The sequence below is a fragment of the Nycticebus coucang genome, chromosome 11 (assembly GCF_027406575.1).
Source record: "Nycticebus coucang isolate mNycCou1 chromosome 11, mNycCou1.pri, whole genome shotgun sequence".
Taxonomy (NCBI): Eukaryota; Metazoa; Chordata; class Mammalia; order Primates; family Lorisidae; genus Nycticebus; species Nycticebus coucang.
In genome coordinates this window covers 88,198,163-88,225,393 of record NC_069790.1, presented here as the reverse complement: position 1 = coordinate 88,225,393, position 27,231 = coordinate 88,198,163, and the positions used below count along the sequence as shown (strand labels likewise).

At 40.4% G+C, this 27,231-nt stretch overlaps 1 protein-coding gene across 1 annotated transcript in view; it reads right to left on the bottom strand.

Moving 5' to 3' along the window:
* Nucleotides 1-13,071, bottom strand: part of CAV1 (caveolin 1) — a 36,151-nt gene extending 23,080 nt beyond the window's left edge. Inside the window, exons 1-2 of the mRNA XM_053553988.1 lie at nt 12,171-13,071; nt 10,644-10,808 (exon numbers count right to left, since the gene is read on the bottom strand). Of these exons, the coding sequence (XP_053409963.1) occupies nt 10,644-10,808; nt 12,171-12,200 (195 nt within the window). The 5' untranslated portion in view covers nt 12,201-13,071. The remainder of the gene's footprint in view (nt 1-10,643; nt 10,809-12,170) is intronic.
* Between the last annotated feature and the right edge of the window lie 14,160 nt (nt 13,072-27,231).

Genomic DNA, 27,231 nt, shown 5'->3' with positions numbered 1-27,231 from the left:
ACCCTTCCCACACAGCCAGGCAGGATCAGCCCCTGCCCAGGCCAACTTGGGCAATGAGGGATTCTTTAAAGACGGGAGTGATTCCACATCAGCTGGCACACCCCCACAGTGGATCCTTCTGTGGATTTTTGGGACTTAGCCCTCCCCACTCAGCATCACATTCCTTGAAACCTAAGGTTTTATATTGGCCTATTTATATTGGTCATTTTCTTTCTTCCTCAATCCACTTCCCATGATCTAGAGAAGTGGTCCCAACCTTTTTAGCACCAGGAACTGATGTCATGGGAGACGATTTTTCTACAGACCAAGGTAGGGTGGAGAGATGGTTTTGAGATGATTCAAGTGCATTACATTTATTGTGCACTCTATTTCTAATATTATTATATAACACTATACATGGTGACCAGAAAATTCATGTACAGTTTAAAACAGACAACAATTTTAAATCGCACATGAACTTTATGGCCACTCTGTATAATGAAATAATTATACAATTCACCATAATGCAGAACCACTGGGAGCCCTAAGCTTGTTTCCCTACAACTATATGGTCACATCTGGTGGTGATGGGACCCAGTGACAGATGAAGCTTTGCTCACTCTCCCAATGGTCATCTCCCACTGTGAGGCCTAACACCTAACAGGTCACTGACCAGACGGGTACAGACTCCAGGCCTGGGGTTGGGGCCTGCAGATGTACAGTCTGATCCTCATGTCCGTCACTTCCCACACAGACCATGTCTGGAGTCCCTCTTACGTATACCACCTGTGCAATATGAGGACACTGTCACCCCTTTCCACCCTCTGGTGACAACACTGTCTTCTTGGATCATTCCAGAGAGGCACAAGGGTGCAGTTAAGAATCTGGGCCGTGGGGTTCAAACCTGACTACTACTTCAGGTTTGTGTAATTGTGAGCGACCCCTTGCTAAGCCTGAGTTTCCTTATCTGCAAATGCACATGATGGAATAATAGTGACGGGAATAGTGATTATAATATAATCAGTAGTGATATAATAATAGTGATGGGAAGAATAATGACGTCTAGGCAGTCTGCAGGAAGTGCTGGAAGGAGCATCCTATTTCCTATCTCACTCCCACCTGTGTATAAAATAGCACTCCTTCGTTTGCCCCATTGCTCTGAAAGCCCTTTAGAGATCTAAAAATAGACCTGCCATTCGATCCTACAATTCCTCTACTAGGTATATATCCAGAAGACCAAAAATCACATTATAACAAAGATATATGTACTAGAATGTTTATTGCAGCCCAGTTCATAATCGCTAAGTCATGGAAGAAGCCCAAGTGCCCATCGATCCATGAATGGATCAATAAATTGTGATATATGTACACCATGGAATATTATGTAGCCTTAAAGAAAGATAGAGACTTTACCTCTTACATGTTTACATGGACAGAGCTGGAACATATCCTTCTTAGCAAAGTATCTTGAGAATGGAAGAAAAAGTATCCAATGTACTCAGCCCTATTATGAAACCAATTTATAGCTTTCTTATGAAAGCTATATCCCAATTATAGCCCAAGAAAAAAGGGAAGGGGGTGGGGAGGATGGATTGGTGGGATCACACCTACAGTGCATCTTACAAGGGCACATGTGAAATTTACTAGGTGTAGAATATAAATGTCTTAACACAATAACTAAGAAAATGCTGTGAGGGCTATGTTAACCAGTTTGATGAAAACATTTCAAATTATATATAAATCCAGCACATTGTACCCATGATTGCATTAATGTACACAGCTATGATTTAATTAAAAAAAGGGGGGGCCACATATTGCTAGGTCATTCCCTGGTCTAATAACCTGTGGGTTGCCATGGCCTACAAAGGGACAAACACCTTGACCGGGCAAGGAAAGCCCTGCTGATCTTGTCCCTGCTTGTACTCCTGCCCCTGGCCACCCTGACCTGCTGTTGGGGCCCAGAACATGCCAGAATCCCTTAGGGCTCCCTCTGCTGAGACCCCTTTGCTGGTGAACAGTGCTTGGCTTTGGAGACTGCTGAGAACTCTGTCTAGTGCCCAACCAGGGCTTACTCTTTAGTTATGTGACCTTGCTCGGATTTGTTTACGTATGTGTTTCCTGACTAGATTCTACACCCTTTTAAGGACAGAGGCTGCGATTTAACTTCTCAGTCCGTGCCTGAGCCCAATCGCATGGCAGCACAGACGGGAGGGTGGAGCTGGGACGTGCAGTGTGCATAGCCCAGTCCAGCCAGAGCAGGTGGCAGGACAGGTGGGCGGGGCACCTCTCCTGAGACTTTCCTACCTTTGCTTCTTTACCTGCCGGTCTCCTGCTGTCTCGCTGCTTGTGCTCAGTATCTTTTTGTTATTCATTGCAAATGAGAAAATGTAATTTTGTTTGAGATCTGTGATATTGCGTGAAATGATCCAGTGCCATCTCCAGACACCATTAATCTTTTTCCAAAGAATCTATCAATATGGTAATGTTCTTACTGAGCTCAGAAAAAGTTTATATATGTTCAATGCCATTTTTAAAGCTTTCAGTTTTAAATTGTTAGAAGATAGAATATTAAGCATATATGTATGTATATATACACACACATACACAGGTGTCTATAAAGTGTGTGTGCAATTTAAAACAGTTGAATATACCATAAACCTTACTTAAGCCTCATTGAAATTAAAAAAGGGTTGGCTGTTAATTGTCAGAACAGTTAACAATGGTGAAGGGGAAACGTGATGTGTCTTTAGGAATATGTACTTCCCTTGCCATGAAATAATAACCAACAAGAAACATCTTCTCAAGGCTCAATAAAGAAAACAACATGTATTTTATATCTAAAACATCAACATAGTTCCTATGAGAGGCAGGAAGTATGTATTCTGTGCAGGTGTAAATCTGTTCTACCAGCTAATTCCCTTGGTAGTTGCAGAGTACATGGCTCATGCAGATTTCCTTTAAGACAAAATTAAAAACACTTCCCCGACCCCAAACAATAGTTCATGTGAAAGCATGCCATTTTATATTTCCTAGACTAATTGAAAAATATTTTAAACATTTTAATGTTTGATCGAGTAACTGAAAAAAAACATGTGATGGGAGGATGTCAATTTCATTAACCCTGTGCTCCAGGGGAAAAACCTAAGATCTGAGGGTAGAGCAGATTGGATCCTAAGGGATCCTCCCCCAAGTTATACTGTCGCTTGGTGGTTGTGATGAAAGTTAGGAGAGGAGTGACACTAGGAAAATAATGGAGGTTAGCCATGACATGCTGAGAATGTGGAAATTTTGCCCACTCTGCTAGAAAATAGTGAATAGGCACTTCTGGTATATTCCAGGTAGAGGAGTCAGCAGCAGGCCATTGGCAATCCACTTGTGAACATATCATTTTTCTTTCATAGTGGGACACTTCTGAGTATGTAAGTGGCACTAGTACTCTGTGCTGACCAGTGTTGGTTAGTGTCCATGGGGCAGCCTGGAAAATGTGGTCACTCCTCTCGTAGGTCACCCTGAGGCTTTAAGCTTACAGTTGGCTCTAAGCCCAAGTGGGCTAAAGAGTTGCAGAACCATTGAGCAAGGTTGATTTGGGAGCCCTCGATGGGGTTTCAAAACTCTCTGGCAGGGCTGCAAATGGCCCAATCCTCAAGTCTTCATCTGGCAGGAAAAATAGCTAAAACTCTACCACCTGAAATCTTTTCAGGTAAAACCAACCAGGGTGTTTATTTTTAGGCTAACTTTGAGCACAGTCATTTCTAAAGCTGACCTCCCTGTGTAATTATTTCAAGAATGATCATCTGAAGCTCTGAAAAATCCTCAGGGTCCCTCTAGATCAGCAGTTCTCAACCTGGGGTTCTAAGGACCCTTTCACAGGGTCATCTAAAACCATCCTTCATATCAGATATTTACGTTGCGATTCATAACAGTAGCAAAATTACAGTTATGAAGTAGCAACAAAACAATTTTATGGTTGGGGGGCACCGCAACATGAGGAACTGTATTAAAGGGTCATGGCATTAGGAAGGTTGAAAACCACTGCTCTAGATATTCTAATATAATATATCTGAGTGGGCCCAGGTGTCTATATTTGTAAATACTCCTCTGGTTATTTTGATGCCTAGCCAAATTTGGCAGTCCTCTTGGGTTTGTAAAGAGGTTATGGGGTTTAAAAAGGCTGCAAATTTCAAATTTGCCACAGGAAGATTAGAAGTTCAAAGCCAATATAGGAGGAAAGAATATTACTTCTTATGACTGTAAAATATTGATAATATTGTTGCCATGTAGGGTCACCCTAGCTTGCTATCAAACATTAGAACTTATTTTTTCTATCTAACTAGATGTCTGTACCTGTAACACACCTCTCTCCGTCTGCCTGCCCTCCGCTAACCTTCCCCTTCTACTCTCTGCAGCTATGGAGTCAAGTTTTTACTCCTACAATTTTTTATAGAATGAAGATAGGAGCAAATTGTTCGAAAATTTATGTTCCTTATTTTGTCATGCTTATTGGCTCAGGAACACTTTTAAGATTTACAGATGAGTGTTTTTTGATCCAAGATATGGAGATATAAGATTTTAACCGATAGCAGAATTTGGTAAAGGAATTCCAGCAAAAGTTTGTGAAGGAAATTGCATGCAGCAAGGCAGAGATATGGCTATAAATGCAATACGGGCAGTGTCCATACCTGTCTTGCTCCCTAGGGTGGCCTCCAGCACGCAATAGTAGATGCATAAAATTATTTATTTAAAGGCAAATGGCTTTTTGAGGGGAACATGATTCTGTGAGAATGACTGTCATTCATATTTTTAGAGTTAAAAAATTGAAGCATGAAGGCTCAGCACCTTTAGCTCAGCAGCTAGGGCGCCAGCCACATACACTGAATCCACCCTGGGCAATCCATTGTGGCCAAACAACAATGACAACTACAACCAAAAAACAATAGCTGGGTGTTGTGGTGGACGCCTGTAGTCCCAGCTACTCGGGAGGCTGAGGCAAGAGAATCGCTTAAGCCCAAGAGTTTGAGGTTGCTGTGAGCTGTGACACCATGGCACTCTACCCAGGGTGACAGCTTGAGACACTGTCTCAAAAAAAAAAAAAAAATTGAAGCATGAAAACACAAAATGGCTTTCCAAAATATTTTTAGGGATGGTGTTCATTAACATTTATTAGCCAAACAATTTTGCTCTCTATTCATAAGCCAGTTCTCAGGAGCTACTGAGGAAGATAAACCTATGAACTTCATACATTCTACCCTCCTTCCTCCTTGGTGTCTAGTGGGACTAGAATGTTTTTATTTGAAAGAGATCACCAAATTTTTAGGCTGTTACGTTAAAAATAAACCTCATCTGATTACTTTGTGCATAGCTTTTCTTGACTGCTAAAGAAAAAGATTTTATGTCTGTGCCTATTTAAGAATCATTACATTCGAGTTTTAGAGATGAAAGTTACAGAAGTTGCAAAGATATCGTTTTCCATCTTGACACAATATTCTTTCCACTATATCAAGTTGCCTCTGAGTACCTATAAGTTGGGTCTATTTCTAGGGGCTGAGAGCTCCGTATTTTAGGAATTGTTTTAAAAAAGAGTATAGTTTGCTAATCTTTTCCTCTGAGGCTTTGTAGGCTATATAGTAAAGAAGGTAATATATATGTACAGGTTCTCCAGAGCATGTAAGGAGAAAAAGTGTATGTGAGGACAGCAGCCCTCTCTCCACTGCAAACACAGTCAGGAGGATCACGGAAGGGCCCAGACCTCACAGGGCAGTGCCCACAGCTCTGTTCTCCCAGGGGCCAGCTCTCTCTGGGCATTCCATCATGGTGAATTATGTTTAAAAGTAGGGCAAACTGAAAGGCAGTTTCATTTGGAATATGAAAGCGTCTGTTATTTTACGAACTTGAGTGGGCAGGATACATAAGCAGGTGGTTTTTCAAACTACTGGACTTTCCAGATGCTGCTCACTGCTGCAGCTGTTTATATTTTAAACACTCTAAAAAGGTAGCCAATACTGCTATTCATTGAAAGACTATCCCACATTATGAACCTTTTCATAATTCAAAGGTATTTGTTATATCTTGCCTTAAGTTTTAATAAGTAACATGAAATTTTATTCAGTGAAAATTAAAGTGTGTTGATTCCATTTGGGAGATGGTGGGGTGGATGGGGAGGGGGAGGGCTTTCCTTATAATGAGCGTTTAAAATGTATATCATTCTTGGCTGAACTTGAAAGCATTTCAGATTCTTAAGAATGAATAATGTCTCCCACTTTATTATCATTCTTTGCTCAGTAACATGAGAATAATTTCTCACCAAAGATGACCATCATGCTGTTGTACAAGCTGGGTATTCTGAATTCCATGCATGGTCTCACTCATGGCAGAATATCCACCACCATCTTTGAATCTATCTCCTAAACAAACAAACAAGCAGGCCAAACCAATACAAGTTCTAGCAGAAGAAAATATTAACATCGCGCTAAAATCTGACATTTAAAATTTTACACTTTAATTATATGTATATCAAATGATAAACATAATTTTGTAAATGACAGACTGACACTAATCACCACTTGCTCCAGAATGCTTTCTACTTGAAAAGGATTGCAGAGGCATTAGGCTGTTGTTACATTGAAACCAAAAGTGATATGATTGCCACGTGCATGCATTTTCTCAGCTGCTAAAGAAAATTTTGTGTCTGTGCATATTTAAGAATCATTACATTCCAGTTTTAGACAAGAAAGTTGCAAATGTGTATTTTTATTTTCCAACAAAGACCTTCCTCCCAGATGTCCTGATTTGTCTCAGTGCTAATCTCAGAATCATCTAAACTCATTTCTCTTTTCATGACTATGGTCCATGAAGAATCACATAATTCTGTCTATTTTTCTTTGATACATTTCAAAATATCTGTTTTGGGCAATAACTGTGTAAGAAAATGGATGGCATTTAAAATTTTGTTAGCCCTTAATTTATCTTAATGTTAAAAAAGAGGAATTGGAAGCCAGCCTGATCACAATATGTTCTGCCACATGAACTTTCAAATCCCAATCCAAATGGGCTACGGAAACACTCCCATTTCCATGCCTGGATCTTTTAGAATGCCCTCTGGTGCTTTTTTCCAGCCATTTGTGTACTTTCTGCCTTCCAATAACCCAATTTAAATTGAACCTTCTTCCTGCCCTTTTCCATTAAATGATCCACAAGGCATCCTCCTCTGCACTCCTCTGCCCAATCCCTCACACTTCACATCAGCATCATTCCCTATTAAAAACCCTTTCTATTATGTAATATTCAATATGACTGTATTTACTTTTGATTCATTATAATATATATTTCTCCTATTTCTAAAATGATGATGATAAGGCTTACAATAGAGAGCAATAAAATAGTATGCCAGTATGCCAGAGAAGTGAAAATATAAACACAAGTGTAGGAGAGAATAGATTGGGTTAAGGAAACTAAAATCAAGCTATGTGTTTCCTGGTAGTCAAGGCAAAAAAAAAAAAAAAAAAGAAGAAGAAGAAAAAAGTCACTAACTAATCACCATTTGGCAGTGACTTCCTATATGGGTTGTATGTGTGTATGTTAGTTTTATAAACTTTTTATCTGAGTGCTTCTTCTCTTGCTACCTGTAATCTTTGTGATTGCTAGGGTTTATTTAGGATTGGCATAGCAAAGCATCTAATCCAGCATATTGCAAGAGTTTGATAAATAAATTAATGTTATATCAGAATCATAAATTTGAAGCCGTTTTCCTTATCTAGAAAATTCAAATATGTATATAATAAACGTGTGTATCAAAATGCAAACACAAGAAGAAGACAGAAATCTGAGGGAGAGCAAAGAGTCTGGGGCTTGTAACCACTTTAATCAGAGGAAATTTAAGAAAGCATTCATCACCTACTTAATATTTTGGGGAAAATATTTATACAGATATAACATGAAGCATCAAACTTTTAGGAAGATATGAAGTAAATTTTATTGGAACTTAATCCCGTATTCTAATTTATGTCATTATCACTAGTGGAATAGGTGATAATACTCCACCTTCTTGAGAGACAAATTCATGGCACCCACAGCTTTGAGTTTCCTTTTCCTCTTTAACAGCTGTTTTTGTGGGACTGCAAGGATACTGCACAGATACGCTACATTGCTCTTCACACTTTATGTCGCGATTTCATTTCTTCTCTATCTCGATTTTTTTTCACTTGGCATGGGGATGGTCTTAAAATTTAGGGAATCCTCTGGTCCCACAATGTCAAATAGAGATTTCTGAGATGATGGGAATATTCTATATCTGTGCTGTACAATTGACGTAGAAACATTCTGTATCTGTGCCACTAGCCTCACGTGTCATGTACTCAAAATGTTGTTAATGTGACAAAGGAACTGAATTTTACATTTGAATATTAATTACTTGAAATTTAAATTGAAATAGACAAGTGCCTAGAGACTACTCTATTGGACAGAGTGGGTTTTTACAGAGCTCCTTGCTTTTAGAACTGACTTTTCCTTACTTGCTCCAGTACCTTTAATAGTGGATTCCGGTGACCCCTGTTTTTTAATTACCATATGAAGAGTTAAGCTACCATGCATCAAGGTAAAGCTTTGAGGGTCTTGTTATTTTAAGAACTCTATGGTATCAGAAATAAAACTTAAAAGAAATTTATCACTTACTGTCTGGGTAACAGGGAGAGAATCATCCCTGTTTCTATTATTACATTTGTGCTTGAACTTGAGGACGAATATTTACAAAATAGGAGTCTCCACAAGGTGTACGCAAGCCCCTGTTTGCAAGCTCTCCTGCTGCAGGCTCTCTTTGGGCAGAATTTGCACTGGTAGCTTTGTCTCCCAGCAGGGCATTCTCTGAAGCCCTCTGTAGGAGGGAAATCTGAGTCAGAGACTTTTCAAGGTGGATTTTTCTGTTTGATTTTTGTTTTGTTTTGTTTTGCTCACAGTTCTATGAGCAAGTAGGCAAGGTCTGGAAGCTGTTTCTTTTAGTTCCTTTCATTTGAGGATCCCCACACTTGCTCTTTGAAATGATATTTTGTAAACTGCTATTTCCTTTGAGCCTGTTACACTTTTTTTCCCATCTGTGTTGAAGTCTTTCTTCCCAGTGGGCCTTTCTTTCTCAACTTAGTCATGCTGTGTGTGGAGATCCACATCCACACTGCCGGCTTCTGTGACTCATCCCAGGAGGTTCGCTCGCTCCAGGGAATCTCACTCACAGTTCAGGGGAACCACAGGGAGGCTCCCAGGAAGGGAGCCCTTTCTGAAATCTGCCTCTTTTCCTTCTTGTCCAAACCTACATGAGAAACGGGGGGAAAGCACAAATTTCCTTCTCCCTTTAAGGTAATGGTTTTCATAAATAGTTTTTTTTTTTAGCAACTCTAATGTCCAGTTTATAAGGTACTTTGGTTGTTACTGCTGCTTTTAAATATTCCATAATCTGGTTAGTAGAAAAACCCATGATGTTCCAATTTTCCTTTTTCCTACACCAACAAGCCAAGAAGAGTCCATTCTGACAGTTACATTTTCCTACCAGTTACAGATTAAACTGTCCTCTCTTTTGAGAAATATTATTCATGAATGTGAATAGTCTCTGAACTGTAGGTCCTCCCATCCACAGATAGGAAGTGGGGTGGGCGGAGATTGCTCAGCTTCCTTGGTGGGGCCCTGGGGCTGCGCAGAACTGGGCCTTTACACTCTAGAACTGGAAGCCAGGATTTTCTTTGGCCTTCCCGGTTTCCTCTGCCAAGAATGGCTCCAGCCCATGATTTCCCAATCCAGATGACAATAAATTCCTCCCACTAGATTTACTAAAAGAGTCAAAGTTGACTAACATAATGATAATAAAAAACTGACTATGAGTCAGATTTAAGGATGGCCAATAACCCAGTCAATTAATCTATTTTTAATATCACCAAGCACATCCTGCAAGTATAAAAAGGAACTTCAGTCTGAATGTCCCATTAGCTCAAGGCAGGCTGACCTAGGTGGTCACTCCGAACTCTCCACACTTAAAGAGGTATCGAGCGAAATCAAGAGACAGACGTTATTTTAGGTTTTGTAAGTTTGCTTAGTTGTGTACAAGCGCGCTGTTTTCCCAGTTAACACACCTTTCACATCCATAGATAGAGAGATAGAGATACATATATTTTCCTTGTCTTTAGTCCTAGGCATTTCCCGCCATTGTATCATTTTTAAGGAAATCACTTCAGATCCTTTCAGCTATGGGAATACGTGCGATCTGTATTCTGACTCTCACCCTTGGTACAAAACCTCACACCACTGTCTCACTGTCTTCATTCTCTGTGCAGTGGGGACTCAGCACTAGACCAGAATCTGGGAGTGAAGAGCAACCATCATCTCCCCCTCCCAAGATACGGCCCGACTGTTGCTGAGGTCAGGAGGTTCATTTGCCAGGAAAAAAAAAAAAGTGTAGCTCTATGAACTCCTACAAAACTCAGTTTAGCTAAATTCCAGGAGGAGGGGGGAGGGAAGATGTGGCATTTCTGACGACCAGCTAGCTGTGCAGCACATAAGCTCAGAACACGGTGCGCGCAGGGCAGTGCCCGGGAAGGATGCACAGAGGGCTCACGGAGGAGAGCTGACCAGGCCCCGCCCGCGGCCGCTGGGGGCCATCCCCGTCCTCGCCCGCGGTCGCCGCTTACCTTGACCACATCGTCGTTGAGATGCTTGGGGTCGCGGTTGACCAGGTCGATCTCTTTGGTGTGCGCGTCGTAGATTTGCTTCTCGTTCACCTCGTCGGCCATGGCCTTGTTGTTGGGCTTGTAGATGTTGCCCTGTTCTCTGATGGGAACGGTATAGAGATGTCCCTGCGGAGGGTGGACGGCCGGGACGGGGAGGGTGGACCGCGGTGGGAGGAAAAATGCAAAAAGAAAAGCGATCAAAAGTCAGCCTGGCGGCCGGGCAAACCTCAAGCTCCAAATCGAAATGACCGCGTCGACAGCGACGGCCGGGCGCACAGAAACCTGCGCGCCGCCAGCTTTTTAAGAGGATCGAGGAGAGGACACCACACCCCTCGGTACCAGGCAGGGAGCGCCGGCCTCCCCCGCCCGCCGCCAGGGGTCAGGGCGAGCCCCGCCGCGCGGTCCGCGGGCCCCCGCCCCGCGCGCGCCGGACGCGCAGCACCCCCGGGGCGCCTGCAGGGGAGGGGGCCCACCTCTCCGCGCACCGCCTCCGCCCGAGTGCCTCACCTGCTCCCCTCTCCCGCCCCAGGCTCCCACTACCCCTGCTGCCATAATCCCTTCCAACTTTATTCTTAAGATCCTGCCCTGCCGGAGCCTCGCGACCCTCGGAACGTCCCCACTTTCTTTGCTTCTCGGCCGCTTTCTCCTCGCACCTGCCCGTGCCCCCTACATTTTCTCAGCCCTCTCTTGTCCTTTCTTGGCCCTCCTTCCCAAGTCGCGTGATCAGCACTGTCTCCTGTGTCCCCATCACTGGGCTGATCCCTGTGCCAGTCAACTCGCTAGGACACTACTTCACTTGTACGACTCCCCGACCCACCCTCGGGTCACTCCTAGGCTGTCAGCGGTGACTGAAGGGCGGCTGCAAGTGGGAAAGCCAGGTCTACACACCTGGGGTGCTCAGGCGAGACGAGGGGATTGGAAGTGGTGGTGGCAGCTGGATGAGGGGAACACCCTGCCAGACGCCGAGATGCATGAGGAGTTCTTGAAATGGCTCAAGAACTTTGGAAAGTGCAAACAGAGCGCGCGCCACGCCCGGGGCCAGCGGTCCAGGCGCCTGGCTGGACCTTCCGGGGATGTCCCCAGGACTGCGGGTAAATGACCCCCACCCTGCGCTCCAGCTCCCGGCCTCCCAGCAGACAGGGGCGGACTTCTGGGGTCCCGCGACAAGGGAACATCCTAACCTGTACAGAAAACCTGTCCTTAATCCGGCTGACCCAGCCTCAGCACCTGCAACCCCTCTTTTTGGTGTTCTCCCCGTTCTGGGGCTTCCTTGGCCCCCTCCGAAAAGAAAAAAAAAACACCAAAACACTCCTGGCTTCTCTTTACCTCCCCGCCCAGGCCCATTCCTCAAGGGTGCCAACGCAAGAGGACTGCTCCCAAGTGGAGAGAGGGCTGGGGCAGGGAAAGCAGTCGGAATATTTGGAGTGGGAGATAAGCAGAAGCAGGTACTCCGCGCGCCGCGAGCCCGCGCGCCGGGCCAAAGCCTACCTCGGAGTCTACGTATTTGCCCCCAGACATGCTGGCCTGTGGCTGGATGACGGCTTGCAGGAGGTTTCCCTGGGCTGTGATTTAAGGGAACCGAGGAAGGAAGATCTTGTATTGTATGGGGGGTGGGGGAGGCGCTGGCGGGAGGCGGTGGCTGAGAGGGAGCCTCCTGGCTGCCAGCCAAGGGTTTGTTCTGCTCGCGGTTGGCCAGGACGTGCACTGCGCCGGGTCTAGGCACATCCCCAAGGTTCTAGCAGCAGAGGGCGGGAAAGCGCCCGCAGGGAGCGAAGAGCGGGTAAGAGCGCCTTTCTCCCGGGCTGGGCTGCTGGGGCAGATATTTCAAACCTGGGGCAACATTTTCCCAGCGAAGAACAACCAAGAGGCGTCCAGGGGAGAGCGAATGTTTCCACAGTGCATCATCCCAGCAGGGCCGCAGGGAGCCGCCGCGCCTGCACAGATGCCCAGTATGGGCAAACCAAGGCGGCAGAAACAATTCTGCCCTGTGCTAAGCACCTCCTCTCCCCGCCCGCATCGCCAGGAACCGTCCCTGCCTGAGACACGTTTGAGTCCCTGTTTTTCACAAAGGAAGGGATGAAAAATGGCTTGGAACCTTTAGGTACGCTTCACATCTAAACACAAGGAAGGAATCTGAGTGGTGTGCTTTTGGTGACATTCATTTATATCTAACTCAGTGTGGACGGAAACTTTCGGGAGCAGGGATTCAGAATTTAACATTTCCCACCCGCTTCTGAAGCGTCTCCTAAACTCTTTGAAAGAAGAAACGAAAATGTTTAACTTTTCTGTAATTGTGTTACAGTTCTTTTCTGTAACAAAGGAAATTTATGCCAAAAAGGCTATGCCATACTTACAAAATATGTAAAATCTTTGCCGTTGTAGAAATATTTATTAAAAGTTCAATTTTATCACCAGAGAGGATGTTTTAAAATATTTGCTTGGCTGTGAGGGAAGACTTGATCTTTCTCTTAGTTGATTAGACTTTAAAAATGTGTTAGCAATGAAAGTATTTTATCTGTTCTTGAATTTGGGACTTCTTTCTTTACTAAAGCAGTGCAAAACCAATAAAATAGTGGTTATTTTACTTTTCGGCCATAAGGAGTCAGGAAATTCAATAACCAAACTTGGAAACGACATGTTACCTAAGATTTCAGATACAATCAAAAATCAAATTATTGCTGGAGATTTAAAAAGCTGGGAGTATGCCTGAGGAACAGGCTGAAATAAAAAGCTCTGACAGTTTATAGAGGGGAATGTGGGTTGAGGGGTAAGGAGGAGGAAAATGAGAAATAGAAGATAGACTGCTGAAAGAGTTAGTTATCTAGTTGGAGAGGAGCCATGAAATATATGTATGAATTATAAAGGAGAGGCTATCTTGATAGCAAAAAAAGCAATACAATTTTTGAAGTTAGATCGGTTTCAACTTGGAATTGTAGGGAAAAGATGGCAGTGTCACCAATGTTGGTATAACTTTAATTATGCCAGCCACTCATTATTAGTAGACTAAAGATCTTTCAAAAGGCGAATTTCCTTAATTTTGTTTCTGCCAGAAATTCTTTGAACAAATGTGTGTTAACAAATGTAAGCAAACATGATATGCTCAACATATTCCATAGTAACTACCACACCTGTAATGATTTCTACAAGAGGGCAGTTGGGGTTACTTCTATGGAAAAATGTGCAAACTGGTTCCTCTCTATTGTTACCCAGTCTTCAGCTGTGATGAGTAATATTAACTGTGAAAATGTCAACAGGAACATAGTGAGAGCTTGTCCTGCATTCCAACCAGGAAGGGATTTTTCGGGGGAGGCCTGTGAGTGAATGCTTAACCAGTACTCAATGGAGGGAAAACAGCCTCTCTGGGGAAGTTCATATACAAGAGTGTGGTCAACAGCAGCACGGGGAATCATAATGATCAGTGAAGCGTTGTCAATGCCAAAATGCATTCCTAATGAGAGGAAAAACCACAGACTCTTTATTAACCTGCCTCAACAAGAAGCTGGCACCAAAGAGAAACAGCTCTTAGTCTCATAATAACTGACTTGAAGAAACAGCTCCAAATTTATGCAAAATAAGGAATAGAAGAAGAAGAACATTGTTAGCATTGGTACGAGATTTAAAATGAATAGCTGAAACAAACAAAATTGTTTTTCTTTGATAGTCACATAGATAACTTCAGGCTTGGAGGCAAGTTAATAACATTCTCCAAATCATTTACTTAAAAATTGTGTAGATGGCAACCCATTTGCCCTCTAATTTTTTTTTTTCAGAAGCAGCATTAAAGACCTGCTCATGGATTATATGGTGCTAGAAATATAGAGCTAAAAAGGGACACAGATCATCCAAACCAACCTTTTTGAAGATAAAAAAAAAAAAAGAACTGAAGAAAACTGAAGTTTAAGTACCCTAAAAGTATTTCTTCTTAGGGAGTCTTGTTGGATAATGAAATATTTTAAGTTGATGGATAACTATAGCATTTATTAACAGCTTCTGGGACATGGGATTTTTAAAGAGTCTAGTCAGGGTCTGTTCATCGCAAAATTGTGTAGTTACTTACTGTGCTCTCTTCTTCTCTCTGCCCCGTTCCCTGGCATGGCTTCCTCTTCCTAGCCCCACTGTTCTTCATGTTCCTTGAATAGGTTCCTTAGGGCCAGAGACACTTTCTTGCTATTTCCATCCCTTTCTTGAAGCCATATGCAAATCTGATGAATCTGGGTGGGCAGGCCTGAGGCAGCATCAAGGTTCCCATGGTGACTATAGTGTAGAGAGCAGAGCAAGTCCCTGTGTCCTGCCACAGAGCAGAGAAACACCAGGGTGTTGCTTACCTCCCTGGGCCCTACCCAGAAATAGCAGGCACTAAGTATCTCTGTTCTTAGATCCTCCTAAATTATGTGGGCTCAGGTTTAGGGACACATACTTGCCAATAACTACTTTGCTGCTTTTCCCAATTTATTGAGCAGGACGCCTTGCTCTTTTATTTATCCAACGGTATTTTCATGTTGTGGATCCCCCCAGACCAAGAGTTTAGAACTAAGAAAAGCCTTATCTGTGCTCTTCTGCTATAACAATCCTTCCATGGAGGTAGGTAGGGCAGGGAAAAGTTCCAAGGGTAACGAGAAAATAGGATCACTAAATATTTCAAAAGTGTCATCCTTTTCTAAGTTTTTCTCTTTCTCTTCAACTGAATTCTAGCAAGAGTTTTGCCAGTAACATTTCCAATATGTCTCTGGTATTTCTGAATTATAACAAACCTCAAACTCAAATTCCAAATATGCAATTTTAGAACCTCTAGCAACAGTTACACTTCGTTGATAATTCACATTAAGGCTTTTTATCTTTCTAATTAACTCAAAATATTGACAGTGGAATAATAGGTTTGGCCATCAGCTTTCCCTATGTGCTTATAATTTGGTTACCAAATCTTACATTATTCTTTATGAAATCAATCTGATTGGTTATTAACTATGATTGAAATAAAGTTATTTCTTAGGAAAACTTTTGAGTAGCAACTCCTCTGTAGAAAATACAATTTTTTTACTTTCAAGTGTAGTCCTAACAATTGATAGAGGCATAGTTATATTGCGATGACTAGGCCCCAGCACAGATGTGGCTTTATGGCCCTGTCTAACTGATGTCACAACAGCTAATTGAAAGTGAAAGATGAAAGTGAACCAACATGTTTTTTATCATCATATATCTGATACATAGTTATTTAAAAACTAAACTTTAGGGTGCATTAATCATTTATGACTATAATAATACTGCATAAATAAATTACTACGAAATTCAGCATCTTAAAACTTCCATGATTTATTCCCATAGGTTTGTGGTTGAGTTACCTGGGGCTTGGCTGACCCAGGCAGGGAGACTGAAGCAGCTCTGCCTCCTAATGCTGCCTCCCTCCCTCCCCTTCCTTGGACCAACAAGCTGGTTTGGGGCACATTCTTCTCATGTTCCATGAAGTAGCAACAGCATAAGAGGACAAGAAAAGATATATAAGGCTTCTAAAACCTCAAACTTGGAAAGGTATACTGTTTCTTCTGTGCTGATCCTTTGGCCATGGCCAGTCATATGTCCTAGCCCTAAGTCAAGGGATGGGGAAAGTAACGGCACATGTGATGAGGATGAGGCCATGACAGAGGTGTGAAGAAAGGGAAACGTGAACAGCTCAAATCTTCATCAAATGTGTATGGTCAAGAGAGATTGGTTTTTGGCTTTCAATTTTACAAGTTTTGATCTAATTTTTTGACACATACAATATTTGCCATTTTACATTTCATTTTCAGAAAGCTTTATTTCCATTTAATAGTTGGTAACAAAAAATCCCTTAAAAATAAATTAAACGAAACTTCTATATGCAGATTCTCAAATATGACATTTGACAGGGGGCTTCAGGTAGGTCACAGAGACATTCTTTTTCCTTAAAATAGAATGTGGTTTTTGAGATAGTGATAATTTATCCTACTTTAAAAAAATTAGGCTGTCACCTTTCCTTGAAAATCTTGGCTGGTGAAACCTAAAGGAATAATGGGCTCTAGATAGCTGAAACTCATCTTCGAAGTGCCAGTTTTTTTATTTCAGTATTTCCTGACAAAATTTACTCTTTAAAAGATTTTACAGGTGCATGCTCCAGACCAAAATTCAGTAGTCCTGCCAAAATGCTGGTCAGTTCTTCCTACCTCTTTACTTTTTTAGTGAAGCTCTGTATCAATGCTCCCCAACTCCAGATTTCAGAAGCAAACTTTCAGTTGCAGAACCATCCTAAACTAGTTTTAGTTCCTGAATCTGCGCTGAAATGTGCAAGGTGTTTTCATTATTATTGTTTTGAATTTACAATGAAGTCTGATGAAACTTGTGACTGACTTTGAAAATGTAGCAAAATTTTGCCTCCAAAAGGGGGTTATCTCAAAATTTACAGTCTTTCTTAATCTTTCATGTGCAAAATTTTGTTCTTTGAGATAATATTTTCTTTCACGGATTCCATGAAAATGCAGTCATAAAGGCAATCTGATTTATCATCATAAAAGTAAATCCAAATATTGAGAAAATGCTAAATGATAAGCAAACCAAGTTGCACTGAGTTCTTTTCATTTAGGCAGAAATTCCAGAAAAATTCAGGGTCAAGTCATCATCTCATCATGATGATATATAAGAAATCAAAATAGTTGCCAGGAAATTGGTGATCTACTTACCTGACTATTGTAATAACTGGATTATTACAGGCTTACCAAAATAATGTATTCGGAAGTGAATAAATATTTCATGTTTTTCATGTAGGTAGATGAATATTATGTTAATATCAATAATAAAAGCAAAAATTAGAGTTGTACCCAAGACTGACGTATCCACTATAAGCCGTGAGTATAGCAATTTTCAGAAAAATTGGGGTTAGGTGCTGAGACAAATTACTCTATTTCATCTAGTTCAAAGGTATAGCATATTTAAATATGTAACAATGACTATGTTTTCTTCCTGTTCAAGAAAAACAAAATTATGACCACCCTTTAGATATATAGAAGCCACATAAATGTTATTCAAAGTATGACTAACTCTCAAATCTAATTGGACAGCAAAGCATAAGGTAATAATAAGATACATGTGTGATATGATGCTACTAGTAGATACCTTTAATGTAATACTATATATATATATATACACACACATATATGGGATGTGTACTATTTTATAGTATACTAACATGGCTTTTAAATAGCTAATTGGAAAATCATATATTCTATTTTGAACAAATAATTTAAAAAATTCATTTTCACCATAGTGAAATGATGAAGAATACAAATGACTTTGACCCCTAAATAATACCACAAAATTGTAAGGAGATATTAAACTTCCATTTTTTTCTTAAGTTAATGTAAATATTTGGGAGGAGTCCTTCACAAAAGCCCTTTGTTCTGTAACCCATCTGGCTTTAAGTCAGAGAGCTCTATTATTCAACAAAGGAAACTCTCTTTCCTTTTGGCCTTTTCCCTAGTAAATAAACTGTTTACCAGGAGCTGGTTTTACTATTCTGCAACACTCCTTTTGATGCAATGTGCTCAATCATAAAATATTATATATAAGCATAAGTTCATATTGATCATCTAGTGGTCTGGTCTCCATAGAGAACTTTACTTTCTTGTAAGCCTATGATTTTTTTTTTTTTTCACTAGTTGCAGAGATACGTGTGATAGTAACATCAGCTATGTTACATGATGGAGGACAAGGTTTATTTCTGCACTGCTGACTTCGCCTTCAAGCAACCCAGCTTATTTCAGAGGGAATTTGAATGTGTTTTTAAGCAGGTGTGGGGGGATTATAGTTTTTAGACAGCCCATAAAATCTTTTCATAGGGCCAAGGAAATGAACTCAGTCAATTTCTTCTCTTCTCTGTTTGTAGCTAATCAGCCTCATCTTTCCCCACATCTTACCTGAACTGCTTACCAAGGGCTCCCTACTCAAAGTACCTTCCTTCCAGCCTCCATAGCCCTGGGAAACTTTGTTAGACAAGCAGAATCTCAGGATCAAGCCCAGATTTACTGAATCTCAATTGGCATTTTAATGAGATTCCCAGGTGGTTCTTATGTATTCACATTAAACACTGAGAACTAGTGGTTAAGAGAAACTTGAAAACTTTAAGCTTGAAGATGTTGAAAAAGGCAGAAGTTATACCAGCCAATACCACTTTCCTATATAAGAACTATGAACGAAGAAAAAGCACCCTACCAATACACATAAAAAGAGTTTTTACATCATGGGAAGAGCAGTAGACCAGCAGCCTAAGGGACTTACAGGGATTCCCAATTCAATAGGAGGAAGCAACATACTATTAAAGAAATATTTGTAAGCAAATGGAAGGAAGCATCATTTAAGGGGGACCCCGACAGGTTACGTTGGCCAAGCTGCTTGCAGAGAACTGGCAGTTCTTCCTATTTCTATAAACTGAGAGGGCTTCTTGGAATGTGAAATCAAGAATTACAAACTGGGCAATAGCCAAGATGATTTTTTTTTTTTTTTTGCTATGAAAGGGTTTGTGCTATATTAATCTCTCATTATCCACACCCAAAACATTATTGGTGAGAGCAGCAAGAGCTGAAACAGCACCAGTCTATTAACTTTATCAGAAAGACAGCAGTTTCTTACTGGCTGCTTCAAAGTAACTCAGACCCCTCTTGCACTTTGAAGAGTTTCATGCTGTGTGGACTTCAAGGCAGACTTTAAGGCTGGAGGGATTTTCCTTTTCAATTCTGAATATTTCTTCAGCTCTAAGAATCATAAAATCACAGAAATCTTTAAATAAATCACAAGTTTATCATGCAGTCTAGAGCTGGCCTGCACATCTTATCTGTCCCAGATAGACTAATGCTTATCATTGCCAAAGTTTTCCAGGAAAAATATTTTATAATCTTCTTTTGGCCATTTCCCCTTGTTTGAATATGCTTGTGGTCACTGTTTTGTGTGTACCTGTTCCAAATTATTGCTTGAGATAATCCCTGTAACCCTAGCACTCTGGAAGGCCCGGGTGGGTGGCTTGCCTGAGCTCAGGAGTTAGAGACCTGCCTGAGCAAGAATAAGACCACTGTCTGTATTAAAAATAGAAAAAAACTAGCCCTGCATTGTGACAGATGCCCATAATCCCAGTTACCCAGAAGTCTGAGGCAGGAGAATCAAGTGAACCCAAGAGTTTGAGGTTGCTGTAAGAAATGACACCAGGGCAATCTACCCAGAGTGACAGAGTGAAACTCTGTGTCAAAAACAAAAACAAAAGAAAAAAAAGAGAAAGAAAGAAAAAAATAATATTAAACTTTGCTAGATCATTTTAGAAAAAGTTCTAAAGAAATCAAGATCACATTGTGTGGTCCGATTAGTTTTTCTTTGTCTCATAGCGAAACATAGCAAACCCTCACCCTTCCAAGCCATGCCCATACAAAAGATCAAACACAAATATAGTCTAGCAAGGGGGAGAGGTGAGGAGGGAAAAGGAAGGGGGGAGGAGGGAGGGCAATTGGCAGGATCTTACCCAATGTGCACAATTTGAGGGTATTCTACTTGCTCCCCGGGTGAAGGGCTCTTCTACAACTTGAACTTTCCCTCGGAAGAGAGAACAATGTAACCTAAAAATTTTTACCCTCATATTAATTTGAAATCAAAATAAATAATAAATAAATAAAACACTATCAAGGTGATTTTCTTCTTCCCCTAGGATGGGTCAATGGCTGTTCTAATGACTTGTTCTCCCTTCGAACCCCAAATCTTCTTTTTCTTGCTTTATTCAATCATGTCACCATTCCCACACTGAGAAACATGTATTTTTCATTCTGCCATCAATGGAGTCAGTTCCATGTTCTCAGTGGTAAGACTTCCCCTGGCATCTGAGCTCCATGTAACCTCCACACTTTGCCTCCTTGTGATCCCTCAGACTCTCCCAGAGCCATTGCTTTCCAGGGCATGCCCTTTCTGCCCCTTTGTGATCTGAGCTGTAGACCTTATACTCCAGGTCAGAAAAATATTTTCGAAATGCCATTATTCCCATCTTCTGTAAATTTCACATTTCACTCCCTTCACACAGACTTCTCTAGTATGTATCAACAGCCCAGAGATGATTTTTCCCTTCAAGTGAACATATTGACACACAAAATAATTACAGTAATAATTTCTATTCAGCCTAACTATATGTTTTTCTAGAAAGAACCTATAATTTGTACTTTTCTTCATTTGCTTGGAAATGAAGTCAGTTTGTACATTCTTTATCTGATCTTTTTTCTTTTATTTCAGATTAATATGAAGGTACAGATGATTAGGTTACATTGTTTGCATTTCTTAGGTAAAGTTCATACCCACTCTTACTGTTAGTTACTTTTACCTTAGAAATACCAGGAGAAACCATCTATAAATTTATTTTCCTCCTATTGAATAATTTGTGCTTGGTAAATTTTCAAAAGCAGAAAAACTGAAAGGAAGTACACAATCAAATTAATGGCTCAGTTGTATACGCCCACACTGCTTTTCAACAGGTGCGTGTACCATTTATAATTTCCAAAGCAGTAGAAATGAGGTGGTTTCTCTACACATCAGCATTTGCATGTAAATATGTATATTAACAAATACTTAGTATATATGTAATTTTTACTGAATTATGTGATGATGGAACAACAGGATAGTTTTGCACATATAAAAATTTAATAAACATTTGTCTACAATAATAATGAGTATTGTAATCCCCAAGCTCATTTTTTTCCCCTAATTTTCATTCGCACCTCATATAATGATGCCGTGCTTTGCAATCATCATTACACTTGACTCCTTTCGTAGGGCATGGAGTTTCCTATTTCCCAATATTGGCAATGACTAGCACAGACTCAGCTACTAACCTCTTCCTTTTCTCTTGCTCTTCCTCCCCTCTTCTCATTCAGTCCAGTAATTGTTTAATATATTGGTTTCATATCAGTATTGAGTACACTGGGTATTGTTTTTTCTATTCTTGAGATACTTTACTGAGAAGAATGTGTTTCAACTCCATCCAGTCTTCCTCTTTTCTTATGGCTGAATAGTACTCCATGGTGTACATATACCACGGTTTATTAATCCATTTTTGGGTTGATTGGCGTTTGGGTTGCTTCCACGACTTGGCAGTTATGAATTGAGCTGCAGTAAACATTCTGGTGCAAATGTCTTTGTGGTAAAATGGTTTTTGTTCTTCTGGGTAGATACCTAGTAGTGGATTGTGGGATCAAATGGAAGGTCAACTTTCAGTTCTTTGAGAATTCTCCATACTTCTTTCCACAAAGGATGTTTTAGTTTGTGATCCTACTAGTGTTTCCTAAGGGTCCTCAATTAGATTATCTCTCCACAGGAACCTCCATGGTGTTTAAGAGTGTGGACTGTACTATCAGATTCTCTTAGCTCAAATTTTGTCTTACTATGTGATCTTGGGCAAATTCCTCAACTTCAGGGCATTAGTGTCATCACCTGAAAAATGGGGATGGTAGTAAAATTCACATCACAGGGTTATTGTGCAGATTAACTGAGTGCCTATCAGGTAATAAACACTCAGCAAATATAAATGCTTCTTTTTTTGTTTGTGGTGAGGTCAGAATTCTCCCAACTCTATAACCCAGGAGTGAGTCCAACCAGTGTCCTCCTCAATGAGGTAAGCACACTGATCCTTGCCACTTGCCTCCCTGGGATGTGGTGTGTTCATCCCTGCAGCTTTCCAAATGACTCCTTGTCTGACTGTCCCAGTTAGCTGAGACAGCAGCTGGCTGGAGCTGACGTCCAGTCAGTTAGAGAAGCAGGTTCTGCTCACTGCCCTTCTCTTTCCTTTTGTTACTGCTCAGTGCTCTGACAAGTGACTGGGAGGCAGGAAAGAAGAAAATGCTGTAAAGATGACCTGTTGCTCTTATGGCTTCCTGATCCATTTATGTCTGAGAGAAATATTTGCCCTTGGCTGTGCACTATTTCCCTCTCTGAGTCATGTCTCTTCCTTTCTCTCATCATTCTACACCCGTACCTTTTCCTATAATGGCAAAATCACTTCTCCAGCCATGCAGCCTAGCTGAGTGACCTAACATGTCCTAGGGAGGAGATAGGTGTCCCTGTCCGTGTCCTATTTTTGGATAATTGTTGAAGAGGTGTCCTCTGATTTCTCTGACTGCCGCTCAGTCTTTCTTTGCCACAGACACATCACAACCATCAACAGCACAGAGAGGCAGGTGAAAGACACGCAGATGGCCACAACTTAGTTTAATTTGCAGTTTCAGTTTTGCTCTTCTGCACTGTCTTTAGAGCACTAGATTCCAGCAGAGCCCTCATGCCCCCCTCCCAGGGTCCTACTCATTCAATAAGGCAAAAGCAACTGTCCTTTGTGGAGAAGAAAAAAGTCTCTAGCTGACTTCAACTCCTTCCATTTCTGTTCAGCTTCCATTGCCCCCTTCACTGGAGATTTAGAGTGAGGATACCCCAAACCAAACCGTGGAGGGTGAAGATCCTGCCATTGGAGCTTTGTGTTTTCCCTTCTTAAAACATTTTTTTTTTTGGTGGCATCTCTTTGAATTAGGGTGTGGTGTTCTCACATGGCACTCAGAGTCCTTATGTTCTGTTCTCTTTTGTAGTTTCCAATATCCCTTTCTCAGATCATTCATTCACCCTGAAGTAATGGATGGCTGCTAATAGTTTGGAATGCTACCCCAGTTAAAGGTATTTTTCACTTAACAAAGTATCAACGTGGAAGGTTCCAAATGCAGCACTTCAGATAGAATCCAAAGAAGTGAGAGATTAGGCAGAAAAGTGACTTCAAAATACAAGGGCTGCCTTATTTTGCTCATTTTATTATTGAGGGTGAACAGGTAGAAGGAATTGGGATGATTAGGTTACAGAAGCCAAATTTATTTTTATATCTAAAACATGCAACCTGAATATCTATTATCCCCTGGTCCTTTGTCCCCTATGTCAACTCCTCCCCCATCTTCCCTACACATGTATATATCTTAAGGGAAGAAGTATACCAGATCCTCCTGATTTGCGATAAATTACATTAGCTGTGGTATTTTTCATTGCTGCTCTACAGACTGTTTTTTTTTAAATTTCTTAAAGTCAGCGGTAATCTATAGAAATTCTGTAAGCTTTTGTTATCTTAAACATTCTAAAGTGATAAAAGTTGCAAGCCAAGGAAACTGAGCCATTATTTATTTTCTTTCCCCATTATGTTATTTAATTTGTCCTGCAATTCAAGTGAGACAATGTACAAGACTGTTTTCTAAATTGTAAACTCTATAGAAACTATGTGTCAGTGTTATACATTACAAAGTCAAAAATAGGATAGTAAAAGAAAAATCAACATTCCGAAAATCATGGAAGTGTTTCCATGTAAGCTTCAAAGTGCTAGAGTTTCCTACCTCGTTAGAAGTTTTGGGCGGCACCTGTGGCTCAGTGAGCAGGGCGCCAGCCCCATATACCGAGGGTGGCAGGTTCAAACCCGGCCCCGGCCAAACTGCAACAAAAAAATAGCCGGGCGTTGTGGCGGGCGCCTGTAGTCCCAGCTACTCGGGAGGCTGAGGTGGGAGAATCGCTTAAGCCCAGGAGTTGGAGGTTTCTGTGAGCTGTATGACGCCACTGCACTCTACCGAGGACCATAAAGTGAGACTCTGTCTCTACAAAAAAAAAAAAAAAAAAAAAGAAGTTTCAGATATGAGAATGAAGACTAAAGACAGTCATTACCCCAAAGGATGAAAACAACTGATATGCTTTATTTAACTTTTAGTTTTCCTAGCTTAATGTTTCATCTGAGTGAGAAAATGGGGAGGAAGAAAATTTTTATTAGAATCATTAGATTTCAAACGCTGTTTGAGAATGAAGAAAATTGTGAAGTTGTAGTATGAGTCCTGCCCCTAGTTCTGCAATCATCCTAAGTTTTCTTTGGTGATTTATTTGTGTAGATATTCATTCAGAAAATATTGACTGAACTCAGTAAGTACTGGACACCATCTCCGAATCCCAACATACAAGGTGAGGCCATGGTTTTGGTTCTCAAAGATCTAACTAGCAATCTAGTGTGTGTGTGTGTGGGGGGCATTAACAGGGTTACTTTTACAGGGTGGTAAGTGATAATAGGGGGTTGTACAAGATTTGATACGTAAACATGGAAGAGGCACTAATGTGGAAGAGTTTTGGAAATAGAAAGGTGTTAGGCAGGCTAGGAGGGGAAATGTAATGATGACTTGGAGCAGGAGGGAGGGGGCTGTTTAACAAGGTTATAAGAGTTGCTAAAGATGTCAGTGATTTGATAGTGAAGGCTTTACATATATCCCTTAAGAATCTGGATTATCATTCTAAGGGCAATCACATAAAATTGACAGTTTAAAATAGGGAAATGATACGGTAGTGTTGATATGATCCCCCCCCCCTCCTTTTTTCTTTTTTAAAGAGAAAAATGGGTTGAAGATCATATTGGAGGAGAGGAGTGAGGCCAGTTAGGAAGCTGTGACAAAGAACCAAGCAAAGCTGAGGATGGCAATGATTATGAGAGGATAGCAGTGATTTTGGCAGAAAATTGACAAATAAAGTACAGTCGTGTCCCTTGTATCCTCAAGGGACTCATTCCAGAACCCATGCATACTACACACTCAATTCCCTTTGGTCCTGCTGAACCCAAGGACAGGAAAATTGGCCTTCAGATCTATGGGTATTTTGTATCCCACAGTACTGTTATTTTTTGATTGATCTGGATGGGGAACCCATGGACACAGAGAACTGACTGTATCCATTGAAAAAAAGCCTAATATAAGTGGACCAGCTCAGTTCAAACCCAAGGTGTTCAAGAGTATATTATAAACTCTAATTAATTTAAAATATAGAGCAATGTTATTTTTGGAGAAAATAATAATAATACATAGAATTGCTGAAATTCTAGGAATCCTTGCCATGAGGAACCAAAGCCATCTACACAAACTCACAGTCAATGGAAGAGTAGAAAGTACGTGTGTTAATGATTGTATTTACAGTACGCCAACCATGTACTGACAGAAAATTTATTAAGTTTTAGAGGGTTTGGACTGAACAGCTAGACTGTTTTTTATACACATAGCCAAGCATTCATCCTACTCAGGCTACAGAAAACTATGAGATGGGAAGCTCCTGAAAGAGCATTTAGTTCAATTCCTTCATTAAAGATAATAAAACTGAGACCCAAAGATTAAACTATTTTCATTCAGGATGGGGTACACATCAGGACTGGCAGTGCTGAGAGTGGAAGCCAGCTACCTGACTTCCCCAGAAGGCTTTTTTCACTGCAATTCAATGGCTTTCCAGGAAAGGCATCAAAATTATAAATTAATGAGATGTGGATGACAATAATGAGAAGGAACTCCAAAGGACATTTTAAAAAGCCAAACACCTGCTTTAATATTGGAGGTTGGTCGTTTTCCCAGATGAACTGACAAGAAAATCCATGCCAATATCAGCAAATGTTCTTCTCATACTCACTTTCCAAAAATAATTTTGGACTCTAGTGTGGCTTTTGCGGTACAGGTATCCAAGTACATGTGATTTATATTGTTGTTACTTTCTTACTTGAAAAAATTAGAAACAGGCATATTCATTTTTTAGGGTTAGCAAGAAGAGATCTTATAAAGATGATGAAATCTGCTGGGTTTGTGAATAGGCCCTTTCACTCCATTCATCAAATGGCAGAATAATTAATACGGAACCTCTTTAAGTGTGAAGAAAATGAATAATTAAATTACTAATCTCATAATTTTTTAAAAAATACATTACTGAATAAGCAATAACTTACATTATTTATTACTAATTTTGAGTTTTTAAAAAGGAAAAAATTAGTTTCAAAAGATTCCTATTGATCGTTTCCATATTTAATGTAATAAAAGCAACGAACACATTTATGGGTTTTTAGGAAGTTTATTATGGGTACTGAGGAAGTCTCCTTACAACCTATTACCCCTGCCCCAAATAAGAGAACCGACATATTTGCATGTGAAACCTGGATCTACTTGGTACAAAATTTGAGTCTTTGGAACAAAAATAGTCAATGGAAAATCTCAATAAAAATACATTTTAAAAGTAATTGACACTGTTTATAAATAAGCAAATCATATATATTTATTGTTAGAAGTTAAAAGGTTTTATTATATAACTATGTTTATATATTTTGGGTTTAAAACTTGCCAATAGCTACTTGAAAAGATAGAAGCTCATGATTTATTAAAATAGATATTTTATTCATCAAATACTTTTTACTTATTAACATATCCAAAAATTTTTTAAAAACATTTTAAATACAAGGTATACCTATAAAGTCACAAGACTGATAAACCTTTTAAACTAACATCTTCTTCAAGGTAATGATCTTGAGCCTTATCTAAGGATGCTGCAATGGCCTAAGGCAGTTTTGAAATATCTCTTTTGTAACTACCTTCAAAAGAACAGAAGCTCCATAATTTAATCATTGGCTTGATCTGGTCTTCAGTCATATTCCAGTTCAATCTAATATTTACCAGTCCTGGTAATTTTGAAAAATCTTACTAATCCTCATTGAATAAAA